Source organism: Ailuropoda melanoleuca, chromosome 4 (genome assembly GCF_002007445.2).
Source record: "Ailuropoda melanoleuca isolate Jingjing chromosome 4, ASM200744v2, whole genome shotgun sequence".
NCBI lineage: Eukaryota > Metazoa > Chordata > Mammalia > Carnivora > Ursidae > Ailuropoda > Ailuropoda melanoleuca.
Genome location: NC_048221.1, coordinates 91,234,365 through 91,253,674, shown reverse-complemented (window position 1 = coordinate 91,253,674; position 19,310 = coordinate 91,234,365). Strand labels below are relative to the sequence as shown.

Genomic DNA, 19,310 nt, shown 5'->3' with positions numbered 1-19,310 from the left:
ATTGAAGACAAAAACCAGAAAGTCAATGAAATAAAGAGCTGGTTCTTTAGAAAGATCCATAGATTGACAAACCTCTAGCAAAACTGGGAGGATTACAAGAAGAAACAAATTATCAGTATCAGGAATGATGTGTAGAGTATCACCATAGACCCTTCAAACATGGAAAAGATAATATGGAGATACAATGAACAACTCATACATAATTTTGACAACTTTGATGTAATAGACCAGTTCCTTGAAAAATACATACTACCACCCTTCACCCAATATGAAATAGATAATTTGAATAGGCCCCATTACCTTGATACCCCCCAAAAAACAGTACAAAAACTATCAAATTTCTCATATCAGTGTAATGCAAAAATTTTAAGAAAAGAGTAAAAAGAGTTCAGTATGGGAAAAAAAAATTGAATACCATTACCAAATATGTCTCACTGCAGGGATTCACAGCTGGTTCACTCTTTGAAATTCAGTATAAATAATCCACTGTATTAACAGCTAAAGAAAAATCACATGATCACATAAATTGATGGAAAAAGGCATTTAATTAAAATTCAGGACCCATTCGTAGTTTCCTTAAAAAAATAAAAATAGATATATATAGGGGGAACTAACTCAGTTGGGTAAGGAATATCTATAAAAACTGATAGGTAACATACTTAATGGCAAAGACTGAATGCTTTTCCTATAAGATCATTAAGGTAAATACCTGCTCTCACCACTCTTTAAACATAGTGATGGAAGTTCTACCCACTGGAATAAGGCAAGAAAAAAAAATAAAGACATACAGATTGGAAAGGAAGAAAAAAAAAAACCCCTCCCTATTTGCAGGGGATGCGGAGGGAGGGGGAGAAGCAGGCTCCCCTCTGAGCAGGGAACCTGTTGTGGGGGGCTTGATTCCAGGACCCTGGGATCATGACCTGAGCCAAAGGCAGATGCTTAACTGTCTGAGCCACCCAGCTGTCCCTGCCTTTTCTTTTCTTATACTGATTGTTGTGCTGGCCTACAAAAGAACAAAATATAAAGTTAAGCATACTCTGTTTGGGAAACTTGTCTCTGGGACCAACAGTATGCTTTAAGGAGTTTGACATTCCATGCCTGTGTTCCATTTCCCTTTTTCCCTTCCTCCCCTTCTATATTTAAATATGTCTAGCATCTTCATTAGTAGTAAAACAAACAAAAAATACAACTGGAAGGACCCCTTGAAATCATCTAGTCAAACTTTCTTATTTCCTGTATGGAGAAGTCAGTGTCTAGGGGTAGGTGTACTTGTGAACTCAGCTTTATACAGAGACTTGTCCTCCAAAGTCTACTTCTGTCCTTTGATCTTTTTACTTCCTTTCACCCAGATTTACCCATCCACAGTTTCACACCTTGTTTTATACTTCTGAGAGTAGGAATTTCTGTCCTAGAACAGGTATTAAGATGGTCAGTGATTTTACCGTAGAAATTGATTTCCTTATAAAAATTAACATTAACTGTGGGAAGTTGGCAAACTTTGTCTTTCAGCAGATGAAGACATTTGGATTCTAACTTTTTTTTCAAGTCTGTATTATTTGGTATTTTTAAGTTACCTTTTATGATTATCAATTTTGATATACATTAAATCAGGAGGAACAGGAATATAATTTCTTTTTTTTTTTTTTTAAAGATTTTATTTATTTATTAGAGAGACAGCCAGCGAGAGAGGGAACACAAGCAGGAGGAGTGGGAGAGGAAGAAGCAGGCTCATAGCAGAGGAGCCTGATGTGGAGCTCGATCTCATAACGCCGGGATCACGCCCTGAGCCGAACGCAGACGCTTAACCGCTGTGCCACCCAGGCGCCCCTGGAATATAATTTCTAAAGAAATTTTCTGGCAAAGAAATGAAAGTATTTTTGGAGCTCTTTTATCCCATTTTGTTTAGAGTTACTTTGATCTTGAAATGTCTGGATGTGAGAGAATAAAAATAAATTTTATAAATGCATACTGTAAAGTTTAGGCTATTTTCAAAGGGCCTGCTGTCAGAATATGTAGACATTTATCTTTAGGAGACTAAGAGGTGACAACATTGTCGTATTTGGTTATAGGCTCTTCTTGGGAACTATAAATATTACTTACGTATTAGAGTACTGCTTGCTTATTTAAAGTGTATAGAGATCCAGATGCTTAATAGATACTCATTATGAAAATGAGCATTAAGGAAAGCAGAAATCTAAAGTTCTTTAATAACTGAACTTTTAGGAATTTATCAAATCTCTTAATATGTCCTTAATCTCAGTATATTGTGTAATACATTGATGCTTAACATTCCACTTAAACCAAGTTCCTTTAGGCTATCTGGATTTTTACATGCACCTATAAAGTACTTCCTTGCATAAATTTAGGACAATGTTAAATCTGGCGAGGGATGTCAAAAGATAATAAAACAGTCACCGCCTTCATGGAATTTAAGATCTGAGGAGTGGATTAAGTAAAGGATGAAAAGAATTATAAGGATCAAGATTACTGTAAGTTTCTGGTTTCTCAGGATATTGTAAAATTAATCTAAAAAATACGTAATTTGCTACCTTGAAATGAGCATGTGGGTTATAAAAACAAGTCCATATACTTGAATTGTGAATAATAGTATGACAGGAAATTTATTATTTTAAAGAAAGTGATGAGATATTTCAAATAAGAAAAAGGGATTCATGAAGCAGTTCCATTTTATTTGAGACTCCTGCTGAGTTTTTAAAAATAAGCTTTAGGGGCGCCTGGGTGGCTCAGTCCTTAAGCGTCTGCCTTCGGCTCAGGGCGTGATCCCGGAGTCTTGGGATCGAGCCCCACATCAGGCTCCTCCGTTGCAAGCCTGCTTCTTCCTCTCCCACTCCCCCTGCTTGTGTTCCCTCTCTCTCTGGCTGTCTCTATCTCTGTCAAATAAATAAAATCTTTAAAAAAATAAAATAAAAATAAGCTTTAGGGGCACCTGGGTTGCGCAGTTAGTTGGGCGTCCAACTCTTGGTTTCAGCTTAGGTTGTGATCTCATGAGCTGTGAGATTAAGCCCTTTGTGGGGCTTCACACTCAGTGGGGAATCTGCTTGAGATTCTCTCTCCCCCCCCCACCTGATTGTGAACACATGCATGCACGCATGGTCTCAAACAAATTGAAAAAAAAATCATTATGGAGGTGTAACTTACATATAATAAAATAAACCAATTTTAAGTGTATAGTTAATGTGTCTTGACAAATGTATAGTTTTGTAAGCACCACAGCAATCAAGATGTGTAGAACATTTCTGTCACCCTAAAATGTTACCTGATACCCCTTTTCATTGACCCTCTTAACCCTTGGCAACCCCTGATCTTTTGGTAACTTTAGTTTGCCTCTTGTAGTACTTATAAATGGAATCATGCAGCATGTAACCTTTTGTATCTGGCTTCTTTCACTGCTTTTGAGATTCATTTATGTTGTTGGGTGTATCAGTTGTCTTTTCCTTTTCTTGAGTAGTACTCCATTGTCTGGATATACCATAGTTTATCCATTTGACAGTTGATGGACATTTAGGTTGTTTCTTATTTGGGCTGTTAACAGAGCTTCTGTGGACATATGTGTACAAATCTTTGCATTGGACATGTTTTCATTTCTGAATGTTATATTAAACTTGCTATTAAGAATCCATCAAACTCTTCCAAAATGGCTATGTCATTTGGGGTTCACACCAGCAATGTATAAAAATTTCATTTGCTCCATATCTTCACCAACACGTTATGTCAACATTTTTACTTTTAGCCACATATACTATATGTCTGGGTGTTAATTTCTGTTGCTGTGTTACAAATTACCACTAACTTAGTGGCTTAAAACAGCACATAGTTATTTCTTAAGTCAGAAGTTCAAATGGGGTCTCTCTTGAGGGAATCAAAAGACTGAAATCCAGGTGTTGGCCAGAGTGAGCTCTTGTCTGGAGGTTTTGGGGGAGAATCTGTTCCCAGGCTCATTTAGGTTGTTGGCCAAATTCAGTTTCTTGCTGTTGTAGGATTGAGGTCTCTGTTTCCTTGTTCACTGTCAGCTGGAGCCTACACTCAGCCCTTAGAAGCTGCCTGCACTCAGTGGCATGTGGTGTGCTCCCTAATCTTGAATTCTTCTCATGGTTTGAATCTCTGACTTCCCCTCTTTGCTTTTAAAAGGCGCTTATGATTAGAACAGACCCACCCTGATAATGTTATCCTGAGGTCAGCTGATGTGGAACCTTAATTACGTGTGCAAAATCCTGTTGAGCCAGTACCTAGATTCGTATTTGAATAACTGGTAAAAGATGTTTGTATACCTAGGGCTGGGAGTTTCAGAGGGGGCCATCTTAGAATTCTGCCCAGCACATAACCATTTGTTCTACATTTTCAGCAACATTTGGTATGTCAGTTTTTAAATTCTAGGCATATATATACTAGTTGCAAGTATTGTGGTATCTAATTGTAGTTTTAATTTGCATTTTGCTGATGTCTAATGATGTGAAATATCTTTTCATCTTGCTTATTTGCTGTGTCTTTATCTTTTGTTATAAAATATCTACTCAAGTGTTTTGTCTTTTCCTTTTTTTAATGTTGATACTCATTTGTTTTAGCATCATTTGTTGCAGAGGTGGTTTTTTTCCCCTACTGAACTACCGGGACACCTTTGTCAAAAACACTTAACTATATGAGCTTTCCATTTTATTCTGTTGGCATTGATCTTTATGTCTAGTCTTACACCAGTATCACTCTATTAACAACTCTAGCTTTATAATAATTCTTTAAGTCAGATAGTGTAACTCCTTCCACATTGTTCCTTCTTTTTCAAATTGTTTGGCTACTGAGTTAGAGCTATATGGAAATGCATTTGGTTTTTGTATACACCTGGTATTGGGTGACTTTGCTTCATTAATTTATTAGTTCTGATAGTTTTGTAGTTTGTTTAGTATTTATGTTCATACATAGTCAGTTATCTGCAAGTAAAGGCAGTTTAACTTCCTCTTTCCAATCTGTATGCCTTTTATTTCTTCTCTCTTGCCTGATTGCGCTGGTGCATATATCTTATCTTGTTCCTGATCTGAGGGAGAAGGCTTTTAGTCTTTCACCATGTTAAGTATGACGTTAGCTCTAGGCTTTTTGTAGATAGCCTTTATAGATTGAGGAAGATCCTTTGCTTGCTGGATTGTGGTTCTTATTTTCATGAGTAGGTGTTGAAATTTGTCAGATGCTTTTATTGTATTTTTTGAGATGATCATATGTTTTTTCTTTTTTAGTTAGTGTAGTGAATCACATTGATTTGGAACATTAAACCAACCTTACATTGCTGGGATAGGTCCTCAGTTGGTCATGAAATTTTATTTTTTTAAAATTTTATTCTGGATTTGCTCAAATGTTAAAGCTCTTTGCATCCATTGTCATGAAGTATGGGTGTACAGTTTTCTTTTTTGTAATGTTGAATTACAAAACATTTTCACTTTTAGCCACATATAGTAATATGTCTGGGTGTTAATTGTCTGATTTTGGTATGAGGGTAGTATTGGCCTCATTGAGTTAAGAACTATTCCTTTCCCTTCTGCTTTCTGAAAGAATTTGTGTAGGGTTGGCATGTTTTTTACTTTGAATATATGATCAAATCAACCAGTGAAGCCATCTAGGTCTGTAGTTTTCTTTCTAGAAAAGTTTTAAACTCAAATTTAGTGTATTTTAACAGCTGTAGAGCTGTTCAGCTTTTCTCTTTTATCTTGAGTCTGTCTTGTCATATACTGTCTTACAAGAAACTTGTCCGTTCATCTGAATTATAAAATTTGTTTTTATAACTTTGTTTAGAAAATTCCTTTATTTTTCTTTTAATGTCTATAGGGTTTGTGTTGATTTGCCTGGGGGTTTACTTATTGACCTTTTCAAAAAATGGGTTTTTGTCTTTATTGATTTTTCTTCTGTTTATCCACTTCTGTTTTATTAATTTCTCATTTTTTTTCTTTCTTGTTTTTTCTTGCTTTAGGTTTAACTTACTCTTTTTCTAGCTTTTTACTTGGGGAACAGATCATTGTGTTTTGGACCTTCTCTTGTAACAGCATTTTCCTTAAAACGCTGCTTAACCTGTATCCCGTCAATTCTGATAGGTTCTGTTTTCATTTTATTCAAATATTTTCTGATTTCTCTTGTCATTTCCTCTGTGACTCATGGGTTATTATTTAGAATTGTGCTTTGTTTCCAGATTTGAATATTCCCAAATACCTTTCTAGTTTAATTACATCCTAATGAGAGGATATATTCTGTATGATTTTAGACCTTTTGAGTTTATTGAGACTTTTTAAGGCTCAGAATAATGTCTCTGTGATTGTTCCATGTGCATTGGAAAAGAATATTCTGCTGGTTTAGGACATGTTGGTTGATAGCGTGTTGTTGATTTTTTGTTGTTGTTTTTGTTTTCTGTCAGTTACTGTGAGGGAAATATTAAAATCTCCAAAATGATTGTTTGCCTTTCCCTTCTTTAAGTGTTTAATTTCATTTATTTTGAAACTGTGTTCCTGTGTGTGTGTTTGTAGACTAATTATAGTGTGGTGGTGGTAGTTCCTCACATATCCACCAATTTCTGGACATCAGCTGGACATCCTATAATTCAGCTCAGTTCTGACACCATCTACCTAGAGATAGCATCAGATTCCAGTGAAGGGTGAAGGGCTCACCTAGCTCTAACCTCTTTTTAAAGTAGGCTTCTTGTAGATAGCATACGGTTGCATCTTCTTTTTTTTAATATTTATTTTAGAGAGAGACCTCCTGCATGCGAGTGTGAGCAAGGGGCAGAGGGAGAGGGAGAGAGAAGCATACTTCCTGCTGAGCGGGGATCCTGACGTGGGGCTCACTCCCAGGACCTCGAGATTGTGACCTGAGCCAAAATCAAGAGTTGGATGCTTAACCAGTTGAGCCATCCAGGCGCCCCTACAGTTGCATCTTTTTAACTGTAGTTGTTAAAGTGATAAACTTAACATCGTATCGTTTTCAGAAGTTTGGATTTAAATCCGTCATCCTGCTATTTTACTTCAAATTTTTTTCCACATTTGATATTTGTTTCTTTTTTTTCCTATTTATCTGCCTCCCTTTGGATTGAGTATTCTTTATGATATACCATTTTATTTATCTTTTTTATTAGAAAGTGATTGCTCTGGGGCACCTGGGTGGCTCAGTCAGTTAAGCATCTGCCTTCAGCTCAGGTCATGATCCCGGGGATTTGGGATCGAGCCCTGCATCAGGCTCCCTGCTCAGTGGGGAGTCTGCTTCTCCCTCTGCCATTCAACCCACTTGTGCTCTCTCGCTCTTTCTCTCTCAGATAAATAAATAAAATCTTTAAAAAAAAAAAAAAGAAAGTGATTGCTCTAGGGCTTATAATATACATTTTTAGCATTATGCTCTACTTTCAAATATTATGTTTCCCTCATAGTGTATGATCTTGACAACATACATCATTTTTCTGTCTTACATTTGTGCTTACATTTCTGTCATACATTTTACTTCTGTAGTACACGTTATACGCCCCAGAATACATTTTTATTATGTTTGTGTTAAACAGTTATATTTTAAAGACATTTAAAAATGAGAAAAAAGTCTTTTCTATTTACATAACATGTTTACCATTTCTGGTGATCTTCATATCTTGGTCTAGATCCAATTTCCATTTATTATAATTTTTCTTTTGCCCAAAGAATTTCTTGTGACATATCTTACAGTGCATTTGTATTGGAGCTTAATTCTTTTAGCTTTTGGTTGTCTGGGGAAAGCATTTTGCCTTGATATTTGAAAGATATTTTTGCTGGGCACAAGATTAGACAGGTTGAAGTTGAAGTAATCTTTTGGATATATGGGTTGTAAGTTAGGAAGACAGATGAGGCATTCATTGTTAGTGGATAAGCACCGAAGGGCTCCAGCTGGCCTGGTCCTTGGGTTTTGTGGATGCTGGCTAGCTGGGAATGATATAGAGGATGGATGGTATCATTTATAAAGAATTGTTAACATTATAAAGGTCAGTGGGTTGAAGAAACAAGGACCTAGTTTCAGAATTCTCCCTGAAATACCATATAACCTTTTTGCCCTCAAGTTTTATTTATTTATTTAAGTAATCTGTACACCCATTGTAGGGCTTGAACTCAGGACCCTGAGATCAAAAGTCGCATGTTTTACTGATTGAAACAGCCGGGTGCCCTGTACCCTCATTTTTAAGACAATTATAATCATTATCGTTAAAAAAACCCAAGCCAAAACAAACCAAACAGAAACACCCAACCCAACTCAGAATGACAATCCAAAGTATTATTGTATTCTTTTGAGAGCCTCTCAAGAAACATATTTATTCTTGGGGTAGAGTGAGATTTTTTTTTTAAATGTATTTTAAGGGGTGCCTGGGTGGCTTAGTCGTTTAAGCGTCTACCTTGGCTCAGGTCATGATCCTGGGGTCCTGGGATTGGGCCCGCACTGGCCTCTCTGCGTGGCAGAGAGCCTGCTTCTCCCTGTCCCTCTCCCTTTGCCTGCCGCTCCCCTTGCTTGTGCTTGCTCACTTGCTCTCTGTCAAATAAATAGATAAAATCTTAAAAAATAAAAAATAATTTTAAGGAGTGTATTTTAAGAATTTAGGCATGAAATATGTGAGGCGGTAAAAGATAAGAATCATGTAAGAATCTTAAATCAAGTAAGGGGCGGAATAAGCAAGAATGCCATCTCTGGTCATTACTATCCAGTTTTATTAATTTTTGCTATTTCTTCTATTTTAATATATATTTGAAATTTAAAGTAGCCTAGAATTAACCAGTTCTGGAAAATTGCAGTTATCTGCTATAATTTTCAAGGGAAAGACTAATTATTGGTGACATAAGAATTGAGGATGCTAATTTACTGGTAACCTTTGTTAAACCTCATTTACATAGTATAAGATACTTTTAGGAGTTTAAAAGCTAATGAGCCAGACTAAAATTTTTTTTTCAGACTGTTAATCAATAATTTCTTAGGCTCTTTTAAGTATAGTCATATGTTAATCCTATTGTACACATTGGTAGATAGGGTCAAGATTAGGTAAATGGAATGAATATAGGATGCATGCTATTCTGATTTTATCACTAAATTTTAAAAGCTCAATTTACATTATTTTAAATTCTGTAGACTTTTTTTTTTTTTAAGATTTTATGTATTTATTTTAGAGATGGGAGTGGGGAGGAGCAGAGGGAGAGGGACAAAGAGGCTCTACTACATTGAGCCCAGTGCCAGATGCAGGGCTTGACTCCACAACCCTGAGATCATGACCTGAGCCGAAATCAAGAGTTGGATGCTTAACCGATTGAGCCACCCAGGTGCCCCTAAATTCTGTAGACCTTTTAAAAGATCTTCGTGATTTTTACCTCATGTGAGTCTGTTGTACTTGGAGTTTTTACTGTTTTAGATTTAGAACTACTCCTGGTTTTATTACTAATCAAATCCACCAGGTTCTTGACCTCCCTGGGCTCAGTTCATTAAGAATTAGTAGGCTTTGGGCCAGGTCTGTAGTTTTTCTAGAGCGCTTTTTTCCTTAGAAAGATTCAAGTGGAATCCTGTTTAGAAAACAGATGGGTCGTTTTATATATTTTATAAATCAGAAATTCAGATAAGTTATATCAATGTGGAGTTTATACATGAAATAAAACTTCTCAAGAAAAAAACTTGAATTGGCCTATCAGTTATGAGGTCGGGGAATATACGTGAGGTTCAGTGGGGTGGAGTCCGGAGCCGACGACCAGGAAAGAATTCTTGAGGCGTCTTTGGTGCAAAATTGGTGGTTTATTAAAACACGGGGACAGGACAGCAGAAAGAGCTGCTGCCCCGTGTTGTGAGGGGTGGCTGATTATATACTATGGGGTTGGGGAAAGGTAAGGAAAGAGGGAGGTTGAGAAAGGACTTGTATGTTAAAGAAGACTTACAGGGTGCGGGAGGCCTTGCCATTGTCAAGTTAAGGTTGTTTACCCCTCTGGTAAGGCATTAACACGAAGATAGTTGGGAACTTCCTGGAGGCTGCAGATTATAAGGACATTTAATTGTATTTGCATTCCCTTCCGGAAGCTAGGTTATTGGTAGAAATGCTTTGTTCTTGTAAACTGCTAAAACATTCGTAAACTGAGGGAGACTTAAGTCTTGCAGGATTGTGGTCTCTATAGGTTAACTATTTCTTTGTCCTTTAGGGCAGCCAGGAGTGCCTGAGGAATGTCAGGTACATCCCATGGTGTGTGTGTGGGGGGGGAGTTACGGGGTGTCAGTTTCTGCTTTGTCCTCAGCTTGCCTTCTGTTCCCTCATCATCAGCGCAGTTATAAATGTTTTTGGTTTTTTCTTTTTTAAGAGCTTTACAAGTCTCAGGAAACTCTTCATTTAAATAGAGGTGGCAGGAGAAGCTTTTTCTGAGCTCTGTCCCAAATTGAATTCATTTAGAGCCTTGATAGTTTCCAGTGTGTTACAATTTGGTATACAACATATTTAGGGCATTAAAAATATTTAAAATAAATTTTACTCAAATGTTTGTGTAAGTCACATGGCTCAGGCCTATTTGATTCAAGAGCTCTTTCTGTCCTATTGTATAATTTTTTTCATATCAAAAAACTGTAATTTATAGATCTAGCTACTTTGGTTTTTTTTACTTATTTCCCTATGTTTTGTGACTCAAAGTATTTAACCTTTTAAAGAAATTTGTGCCAATTTTGTGACTAATTATTATTTATTTCTTTCTCCAGGGAAATGAGGCAAGTTATCCTTTGGAAATGTGCTCACACTGTAAGTCAGATATTCTTGTTATCAAGAATTTCTTTTATTTACGCATACCTATATATGTATGTATATAAATCGTACTCCTCTATATATCTCTGTAGATAGCAAAGCTAGTCCTTAACTATTTAAAGTGGGTAATGAATTTGACTTAAAGTCTTTTTAAGTTATCAGAGTAGGGAAATTTTTTTTTAATAGAGCTGCTCTATATTATCTGCACTATGCTGTAGTTACAAATCAACCCTTGAATCTTAGTGGAACAACCCAACAGAAGTTTTTCAGATGAACAGAGTTTCAAGTAAACAGCTGATTTATTTATCCTTTGGTAACAAAAAATGTTGAAGGCAAAACTTCCATAGACCAAGTAGCTATTGCAAAAGATGTTTCTCAGGGGAATGAAGAGTATAAAAAGTGTGGTTGGTCTGGTTATTTCTGACTGTACTAGAGAACATAAAGAAAGAAAATGACAGTTTTAGAAATTCTTTTTTTTTTTTTTTTTAAAGATTTTATTTATTCGACAGAGATAGAGACAGCCAGCGAGAGAGGGAACACAAGCGGGGGGGTGGGAGAGGAAGAAGCAGGCTCATAGTAGAGGAGCCTGACGTGGGGCTCGATCCCATAACGCCGGGATCACGCCCTGAGCCGAAGGCAAACGCTTAACCGCTGTGCCACCCAGGCGCCCCCAGTTTTAGAAATTCTTGATTTAAGGATCAGTCAGAGGACCAGGGAGATTAAATAAAAATCATAAAGTCTCTTGTGTGGAAGGGCTATGATTGGGTAAGGGAGAGATCTTTAGAATTGGAGTAGGGACCTTTGATAAATTTAGATGCCATCATGAGATCCCAGAATCCCTAAACCATTCTGAATCTTCCTTGCCCTTTCTGTCCCTGTTTGAAGTAGCTGGTTCTTCTTGTTCGGAGACATCTTACCTTGCAATGAAGTGTCACTTCCTTTGTGTCTTGCTAAAACCATTTTCCCAGTTGCTCTTTATGTTTCGTAGGTCTCCTTTCTTTTCCCAAAACGCGTGTCCGTTTCATTCTCCTCAGCATCTCTGCTTGCTTATGAGATCTGGGTAGAATGCTGTTCTGTCAGTTCTTTATTTGACTGACTTTGTTGTTTATTCGGGTGTCAGCATAAATATCACCTGTTGGGAGATGTTTTCTCTCTCTCCGCTGCTTAGATTCTCTCTATCATGAATAGTACCCTGTTTATTTTCTTTATAGCCGTAATAATAAGCTGAAATTATTAATTATTTTATCTTACATTTTGTGACTTCTGTAATTAAAAAAAATGTTTAAATGGTCATGCTCTAAGACGAGTTACCTGTAATTCTGCCATCCCAACTCCTGTTTACATTTTATTTCACTCTTTCCTCCCAGGCTTTTTAAAATGAATTTCTTGTGTAATTATGATCATATGTAGGTGTATGTATGTTTCTGTTTTAAACATGGGGATAAATTGTTATATCAGCATATTGACCAAAGCCAAACCTAATTATGACTTACTTGGCTTATTGGCTTATTTCCCTATGTTTTGGTAAACATAGGGGTTGGTAAACTACTGCCTGCCGTTAGTTTCTGTTAATAAATTTTTGTTGGAATACAGCTGTGCCCATTTGCTTACATAGTGCCTATGGCTGTTTTCATGTGACAGTGGCAGAATTGAATAGTTGTAACAGAGACCATACGGGACACAAAGCTAAAATATTTACTACCTAGCCCGTTACAGAAAAAGTATACTGAACCCTGTTACAGACTGTTGTGGTCTTCTGGATTGGAGAACTGTCACTTCTGTCAGTGTCTGACCTACCTCTGAAATACGATCAAGATTAGAGTAGTTCCATACTGGTGCCCCGCGTGTTAATCTAGTTCTATAATTCTTGTCTCTGGCGCAGTTACTGTGTCAGTTTTATAGTTTCTTTAGAATTGAAAGGATTCTGCTCAAAATCGTGCCTTGCCACTTAGTGTTTAGTTTGAATATGTGACATAATTATTTCTCCAGTTGCTAGTGGGCAAAAAGGAGGTCTGGAAATCTGTAATTAGCTGGGCTTCAGACTGCAAATAGAGTTGGAATTGGCTCTTGGGATTACAACAGGAAAGGGGTCTTAGGAAGTTAGTTTTTGTTTCTTTGCCAAGGAAAGAGGTCCCTAAGGGGACGCATATCTAGAATGGCAAAGGCCACGTTTTTAAAAAATGGGTGGTAAGTATCTGAAGTAGATTTCATACACTATTAAAGCTGCCCCGTACAGTTTTATCATCAGAACTGTCTTCTTTCTGAGGACTTAATTTATGCTTCTTTGAAGCTGTTGAGCCTTGTCACTAAAGATCTGTACTTGTCAGTGATTGTTCAACCAGCTATGAATCTTATCTGGATTTTTCTGTTCCTTCTTTGGTTCACTAGAATAAAATGTGCTTTTACCAATTTTATACACGGTTTGGATGCATTTCCCCAAAGTGAACCTGTCCACATTAAAACCACTACTTTGCCCCTTATCCACATGTTGCAGTAAACTTTTTTTTTGCTCGTTTAAGACACCTCTTCATTATTGGAAGAGCTTATTGTTATCTGTGAATAGCTACCATTATAGATAAGATGTTAAAACTAATCCTTGAGGCATTTCACTATTTACACTTCCCTGTTCAGGTAAAGATGATGACATGCCTTCTCTTCCCTCCTAGACGCACCTCAATTCTGTGTTCTTACTGAGGCCTTATGTAATTGTCTTTGCCTTGAGTGGTCTTCTTAACTCTTCAAGTAGTTACTGTTTTGTTGTTTCAGTATTTAAAAGCGTGCTTTTTTTAAAAAGGTAAGAAGAATCTAAATTATATCCTGTAAGGTATTGTCTTTGGCCCTGTGATATACAGATAAGCACCCACAAAGTGCTTACAGTCTGGCTATTGGGAGAAATTATTACAGTACAAGTAAACCATTATGAGAAATAAAAACAAAGGTTCTAAGGAGGGACAATTACTTTTGGTTAAGGACATTAAGAAAATCTTCATGGAGGGGCGCCTGGGTGACTCAGTCCATTAAGCATCTAACTCTTTCCACTCAGGTCATGATCTCACGGTCCTGATAGTGAGATCAAGCCCCTTGCCTGGTTCTGTTCTGGGTGTGGAACCTGCTTAAGATTCTCTCTCTCCCTCTCTCTTTCAAAAAAGAAAAACAAAACAAAACAAAACTTCGTGGAAGGGGTGATGCTTGAAAATGGCTTTGAAAACTGTTTAAGATTTGAATGCTAATTAATTCTTTACCTGTCTGGTCTGTTTGTTGTGTTTTTTTTTCCCCCCCAAATCTCCTTAAATTCCATCCAGTTCTTCAACATTCTGTCCAAATCCCCTACATAATCCCTTCCAGTACTCTGCTTTTAATTAGTGCTTTCTCTCCTGATTCTTAAGAAAACTGGAAACATTTTGTGTTAGCCTTCACATGCCTCCACTTCCACCTTCCACCCCTGCCTGCTGATTTTCCCAGTCCCATTCATACTTAATGAACTCCTTCCATCAGTGTCAGAATTTGTGTTATAGCTCTCTTATTCAGGGTCAGCCTCTTGTACTTTTAACTTCATCTCTAGGACCTTATTTTGTTTCTCTGTTTTTTTCCTGTGTCTTCTATGTCTTCAGCCTCTTCATCTCTCTTCAGTTTACACATATAACCAGCTATGCTGTGATTCTGATCCTGCACGTACCTTTCACTTTTTCTCATACTTGAGCTTCTCAAAAAAAAAAAAAAAAAAAAAAANAAAAGAGCATATATAGTTATCTCTGTTTCCTTATTTCTGCTAATTTCTTGGCCTGCTGACATTCTGGCTTTCATCTCTTACTACTGTAATGAAGCTGTTACTGTTACAAGGTCACCTTCATTTTATTGACACATTGCCTCTTTGCCAAATCAGGCAGGATTCAGAAAACCTGTAAAGTCATTTGTGCTGCTTGGGGAAATTGGAGCACGATTATTTAATATGAAGGAGTTAATTATTAATTTATGAATATTTTTTTCAAGTAATGTTATTGTGATGTTTTAAAAAAAATATTTTAGAGATAAATACTGGTCAATTACAAGGAAATGGTATGTCTGGGATTTGGTGTAAAATAATTGAAATGGGTGTGTAAATAAAATAAGATTTCTCATGTGTTAATTGAAGCTGGTTGAAGCTGGATAATAGGTATATGGAATTCATTAAACTATTTGATTCATTAAACTATTGTATGTGTCTGAAATTTTCCATTACTAACAGGTTTTTTTTAATGGGAAAAAGGAGAGGGAAGTAACTAAGAATAGTATCAAGGATAAATACTTGATTTATAGTTAGGTATGGCATGCAACACAGCAAGCTTTAATAATAACAAGAGGCTGTTTAAGGACATTTTCACCAATAAAGGAATTAAGGCATTGACAGTAGAAGCATAAGTGCAATGCCTGGCATAAAGCAAATGCTGACTAAATAGCTGTTGACTGAATAAGCTAGTAGGAGCTCATAGCTGGAGTAGTAGACAACTACTTGGATAATTTTAAAGGCTTTACCTTTGGGAAAACTCAGTAGTTACCAGTCACTCCATTTATTTTCATAAATAATCACAACAAATACTTCCATGGCATTTAACATGTGCCAGGCACCATTCTAAGCACTTCACATACATTAATCTTTTTAATCCTTACAATAGCTTCATGAGAGAGGTTTACTTTCCCTGTTGTATAGATGAGAAAACAGGAGGTAGAGGGACCTTCAGTAACATAGGCTTAAGGCCACACAGCAGCAGGTAAAGTAACAAAACCATGAGTTGATCTCAAGTAGTCATGCTTGAGAGTCATGTTTTTAATTGCCTTCCTTACATAGGTTTTACAAGATTAATGTTACATTTATGTTTATAGAATGATTTTAGGTAAAACTGGGCTTGTCCAATACATAGATAGGTATTCTTTTCCCATCCTCCTCTTCCTCCTCCTCCTCATTTTTGTCTCGCAATTCCATGTTCACTTCTTATTGTGTTAAATTATTCTAGGCCATTGTGACTTTGTTGTCTGTTGGCTAACCTGGCTGGACTAGGAAATGTATACTCTGTTGGGGTGATTTGCTCAAAGTTGAGACTTTAGTTGTAAGTTGGCATGATAACTTGGAAAAGTGGCTAGTGCAAGATGCTACTTTAGGTAGTTTAAGCAGAGGACTAATGGGGGAATAGTTCGAAGTTTGAGTGAAAACTCAGATTCAGCTAATTTTTACTGTTGATAAAACCAGTATAATTCTGAATGTTTCTGATAAAATTGGTAAACTTTTCTAGATTGAATGTAGATGAAAGACAGATCTTTTTTTTTAATTAATTTAATTTTTTTTCTAAATTTTATTTTTTTAAAATTTTTTAAGATTTTATTTATTTATTTGACAGAGAGAGACAGCCAGCGAGAGAGGGATCACAAGCAGGGGGAGTGGGAGAGGAAGAAGCAGGCTCCCAGCGGAGAAGCCTGATGTGGGGCTCCATCCCAGAATGCCGGGATCACGCCCTGAGCCAAAGGCAGATGCTAAATGACTGTGCCACCCAGACGCCCCTATTTATTTTAGAGGTAGAGAGCGTGAGCAGGGGAGAGGGGCGAGGGGCAGAGGGAGAGGGAGAGAGAGAATCCCAAACAGACTCTGCATGGAGTAGAGTCTGATGTGGGGCTCTATCGCACAACCCCAAGATTATGACCTGAGCCAAAATCAAGAGTCAGATGCCCAACCGACTGAGCCACCCAGGCACCCCAAGAAATCTTTATTTCTCAATTTTGTTTCACTAGAAGGTGACTTAAGAAGAGCTTGGCAGACTCTGAAGGCGTGTCCTTTTGCATAAAGAACTATCTGTAGAAACCCTGAAGACCTAATTAGCCTTTAGGACACTGCTAAGTGTCCTCAGGACACATTGGGAGCAAACAGTCTCATATTCAGGCAGTTTGTTTCTGGTTTGAGTATTTACAGGTGACTTGAAAGTGTAGAGATTTTACTTTGTGCTGTTAATTTCTGCTCTCAATCAGACTGGCGCAGGGAAGTTTACGTATTCATATTCTTTAGATCTAGGGGTTTTTTTGTTGTGAAAACAAACTTTCAGAGAAAAAGTTAATCTAAGGTGAATTTAATTTCCTCTTTTATTTCTGCATTCCTCTTTTTCCTTTCTTATATGGACTAGCTTAATTCCATTCAATATTCATTTATTTTGAAGATTTTATTTATTTTAGAGAGAGCGCACCCATGAGTGGGGGGAGGGACAGAGGGAGAGAGAGACAATCTCAAGCAGACTGTCTGCTAAACACAGAGCCTGACGCAGGGTTCATCTCATGACCCTGAGATCATGACCTGAGCTGAAATCAAAAGTTGGGTGCCTAACTGTGACTGAGTCACCCAGGCACCTTCCCCCCATTCGATTTTTAAATATTGTGTTCTAAAGAGTGATTTCTGGTTGACTCCCAAACCTTTATTCATCATCTCAGAAATCTTCAGAGGAAACCTTTTTAATATCAATAAAAATGTAGTTTGAATGTGTACAGGTCAAAATGTTTTAAAACATTTTATTCCTGTAGGGGTGCCTGGGTGGCTCAGTCGGGTAAGCGTCTGTCTGCCTTTGGCTCAGCTCATGATCCCAGGTCCTGGAATTGAGCCCTGCGTTGTGCCGGGTGGTCTGTTTCTCCCCCTTCTGCTGAAGCTTGCACTCCCCCTCTCTCACACACATACTGTCTCTCAAATAAAATCTTTTTGAAAAAAAAAAAAACCATTTTATTTCTACAATACTATTTAGTATTAAAAAAACTTTTGTCATTAACTTTGAAATTGACTTTTACATTTGTTACTTTGATTAAAATATTCGTAAATATATCACATAGTTCATGTTTCTTAATCTGCCAGCCATGCTTTACCATTTACTTAGTAATTTAGTGATCCTGAACTCTGTTTTACCTAGTCCACTGAGAATTACTTATATTCTTTTTTTAAAAATATTTTAAAGATTTTTATTTATTTATTTGACAGAGAGACAGCCAGCGAGAGAGGGAGCACAGGCAGGGGGAGTGGGAGAGGAAGAAGCAGGCTCCCAGCAGAGGAGCCTGATGCGGGGCTTGATCCCAGGACCCTGGGATCATGCCCTGAGCCGAAGGCAGACAGTGAACGACTGCGCCACCCAGGCGCTCCGAGAATTACTTATATTCTGCTTTCTTTGAGTAAAACTTTAGAGCTGAATAATGGAGAGAAGGATGAAAAGTTTTCTAAAGTATAGTGTATGACTTGAACAACTGGGTTTTGAGTTGTTACCTTGTTTTGTGTTACAGATAACTTTTAAAAAAAAATTGTGGATTGTCCTCTAGGTTCTAAATATTTTTAGTTTTTGGGCAGGTAGTCTGAAGAAAAACTGAGGTGCTAGACTAGCCAATATTGGTATGGTAGCACTTACAAATTTGAGGTTTTAACAGTGAAGTGTATGACATGTAGTACTGTGATGGTCTACCAGAATTTGAATAATTTTGTAGCTGGTATGCAGAAGTCAGTTACTTTAGCTGGTGAAAAAGCCTAGCCAACCAGTTAGGAAAAAAGTATGTTGAATTCTTGGATCTTCTTCAGAATGTTAGAGCAAAGGGTAAGGAAAAATGTACAAAAAAAGGAGAGATTTGGGGCACAAATACAGCGAGTAATATCTGCCTAGAGTAAATTTCAAGAGATGTAATAGATAAAATAGAAGCAAAACTAATCAGTGAAATAGTAGATAATTTTCCTCACCTGTAAAATCAAATCTTCTGATTGAAAGAGCATTCTGATAATCAAGAAGTTTAGATGAAAAAAGATCAACATTTAGTTTCAACTTCTTTTGTAATTTTAAAATTCCAAGAGTAGAAAGAAAGCCCTAAAAGCTGCTAGACAGGGAAAAAAATTGCCTAAAAAGAATAGAGTCTGTTGGCATTGGATTTCTTAGCTCCAGCAGTAGATATTAGAAAGCTGTGGAGCAGTTTATTCAAAGTTCTGAATTCCTAAACCTAGAATTTGATATCAGTTTAAATGATTATTCACGTATGAGATCAAATTAAAGACATTTTCAGAAATTTAAGGACTTGGGAAATTTACCTTTCTTAAGTTATTGAATATGTACCCAGAAAAATGAAATAGAAGTTAAAGAAGATGAAGTGAGATCCAAGAAACCAAATCTCTGAGACACTAGTGAAAAGGTGTCTTAGAGAAAAGGTTAACAGCTATGCCAGTGGCCTAGAAAACAGTTGGTACAAATTAGAGCAAGAAGCTAGAATTATCTGTGAAGAATGTCTTCAAGAAGAAAGAAAAGCCATTATATATAAGTTGTGTGCTAGAACCTACCTTCCTCTCCTTCCTTCCCTTCCTCCCTTCCAGAATTTCCTCCCTTCCAGAATTTCTTAATGTAAAAGGCAAGTCAGTAAGAAAAAAACAAACCCTGCATTTGTAGTGTCACATTATTGATAAACCAGATTGAACTCTGGAGCAGCCACAAGTAAGTCTTGAATAATTGGTGTTGAAAGTAAAAGAAGACTCTTAAATATGTGTTCTTTTGTGAAAATACCGTATTTTGGGGCGAGTTTGGGA

At 37.0% G+C, this 19,310-nt stretch overlaps 1 protein-coding gene across 1 annotated transcript in view; it reads left to right on the top strand.

The window, feature by feature from the left end:
* The window catches only part of PPP3R1 (protein phosphatase 3 regulatory subunit B, alpha), a 71,381-nt gene that overhangs the window by 23,235 nt on the left and 28,836 nt on the right, over positions 1 to 19,310 (top strand). Inside the window, exon 2 of the mRNA XM_034659235.1 lies at positions 10,714 to 10,753. Within this exon, the coding sequence (XP_034515126.1) occupies positions 10,714 to 10,753 (40 nt within the window). The remainder of the gene's footprint in view (positions 1 to 10,713; positions 10,754 to 19,310) is intronic.